This window comes from Solanum tuberosum, unplaced genomic scaffold (assembly GCF_000226075.1).
Source record: "Solanum tuberosum cultivar DM 1-3 516 R44 unplaced genomic scaffold, SolTub_3.0 scf00413, whole genome shotgun sequence".
NCBI classification, from domain to species: domain Eukaryota; kingdom Viridiplantae; phylum Streptophyta; class Magnoliopsida; order Solanales; family Solanaceae; genus Solanum; species Solanum tuberosum.
The window spans coordinates 45,665-47,978 of record NW_006239345.1 but is presented as its reverse complement, the minus strand read 5'-3'; the positions used below and the strand labels follow the sequence as shown (position 1 = coordinate 47,978).

Genomic DNA, 2,314 nt, shown 5'->3' with positions numbered 1-2,314 from the left:
TATCTTTTAATTATTGTGACTACTTTTTACATAGTTTATGAATATATAAATTTCATTTCAAAAAAATTGAAGATTCCACACGCAAATTTCAAACTTAAACTGTTTGACTTTCGAAAAATGAAAAGTATCACATAAATTGAGATAGAAGAAATATGTTTTTTTGTGTGAATGATTTGCATGTGTTACAATATTTTATTGAATGTGATAAACATTTCAGGTGAAAGAAGCTGCTCGCTCTTTTGATATTCATGTTATGAATGACGATAATCGATAAGTAATCGGTAAATCAAATTGGAATGAATCAATATCTTATTGATTTTATAGCGGTTAGACATGTATATAAATCGATAAATCATATCGTTAAGTACGAAAATTGAACTAAACCACCCATAACCATCCCTAGATACAAGGAATAACAGTAGTAAGATTTTATTTAATTAATATCACCAACTCGTTGAAAATTTCAATTTTGCCAAACACGAGAAAAAAAGGAACAAAAAATAAGTAACTAAGATAAAAGAATAATGAAGCTTCTCAATAACAATAATAATAATAATAATAATAATAATAATAATATTATGAAGCTTCTGTATTCGGAGTGTAACAAAATTCGAATTTACGCCAGAAATAAACACAATTTTGTGTTTGAATAGGACTCGAGTTTGAGACTCCTAATTAAGTATGAACGAGTACTTACCACTCTACTACAAATCCTCGTTGGTCTCGTCAAATAAGTTTCATCTCCGAATTTAATTTGAAATTCAATTCAATTTCATTCAAACATTCACAGCCTTACAAAGGAACATAAGCGACGATACACACGGCGCCGCCGCAGCGTCTCCCCCGCCGTGTTTTCCTCCGCCGCCACCATCACCACTACCGCCGCTCAACAATACTCTCTCATAATAATCCACACAAAACAGCGACAACGATAACTCGACTTCATGACGAGTCCAATAAACTCGCCTCACAATCTCCGAATCAGATTCCATTCCAATCGGCCTCCATTTTCGCAATCGATTCAACACTGGCCTCACGCAGACCATATACAGCCGCCGGTACCCTCCGAGCGCCAAAACCACCGTCCTCACACCTTCCAGCGGCGGCGACACGTGGCGGAAGCAGAGATGCTCCCAGAGAGAATCGTTCCGAGCGATACCGCACCAGAGCTTACATACACAGGCAGCTACTCCCAATGAACGGCCGTCGAGCCTCTTCAATATCTCAATCAACACATCCTCATTATCATTGATGAAAAAATTGGTACCCATTGTTCACACAAATTTTCAGGAATGTAATGGTTAGTTAAAGGTTGAGATAAGGAAGTAAAGAGAGAAGTAATGCCTATTTGTAGAGAAGAAATCGAGAGTGTAAAGGATTTTGACTTTTTTTTTTTGTGGTTTCCCATTTGGCATCCAAAATTCACATTGGATACTCGACTAAATTTGAACAACGCACTACAGGGTTTATTTGGAGTGATACTTTTAAAAAGATTTTTTCTCATATTTGGAGTGATACTTTTAAAAAGACTTTTTCTTCATATCTCAAACTCAAATTGAAACATTGAGACATCTGATTAAGGATAAAACAGTCCTATCAATGTACTACAACTCATGGAGTTATGGTAAAAGATTTTGACTTACAAGAGACGCGAGAGTGTGAACTTATGAATTTCAAAGTAGGAACAAGTAAACACGGATATAAGGGTTTAAGTTAAACAACTAATATATCCAAATAAAAAATAATTTTAATAACGTATAAATAATATATCCAAATAAACTATATTTCTTATATCAATTTATATGATTAACTTTTTTTTTTAATCAATTTCATAAAAATAACGTATTTTTATATTTAGTAATAATTTAATAGACTATAAATTTCAAAAAAAATTATTTCTTAACTTTATGACAAGTCAAATTGCATTATACAAAATAAGACGAAGAAATATAATTTTTGAGGAATTTAAATGAACCCCTAACGCTTCGTAGCTCCGTCCTCGGGGAGTGGTAGGTAGGTATCGAAGAGAGAAGAGAAGAAGCCAAAAGGAAAAGTTAAAAAGGGGCAAAAGAGTTGGAACAAAGAATCCAAAACTAGCTTCTCAATTATTAGATTGAACTTTGAAGGGGGGAGATGTTAGAAATTCGGAGTTATCCACACTGATTTTAACTTGATGGATTTGACTTTTACTTGTTGTATTTTTTATATTATGAGCTCAAATTTAATTTTTATTGTAATTTTAGTAAGGCTTCACATATTTTCTTTATTTTTAGTTTATGTATTTTATTTTTGTAGGTTTCAAATTAAAATAATT

The 2,314-nt window shown here is 32.8% G+C and overlaps 1 protein-coding gene across 1 annotated transcript; it reads right to left on the bottom strand.

The window, feature by feature from the left end:
• Window positions 1–585: 585 nt before the first annotated feature.
• LOC102589181 (F-box protein SNE-like) lies at window positions 586–1,390 on the bottom strand. The gene has a single exon (XM_006362937.2). The coding sequence runs from the start codon at window positions 1,269–1,271 to the stop codon at window positions 777–779; it is 495 nt and encodes a 164-aa protein (XP_006362999.1). The 5' UTR covers window positions 1,272–1,390; the 3' UTR covers window positions 586–776.
• Window positions 1,391–2,314: the final 924 nt, after the last annotated feature.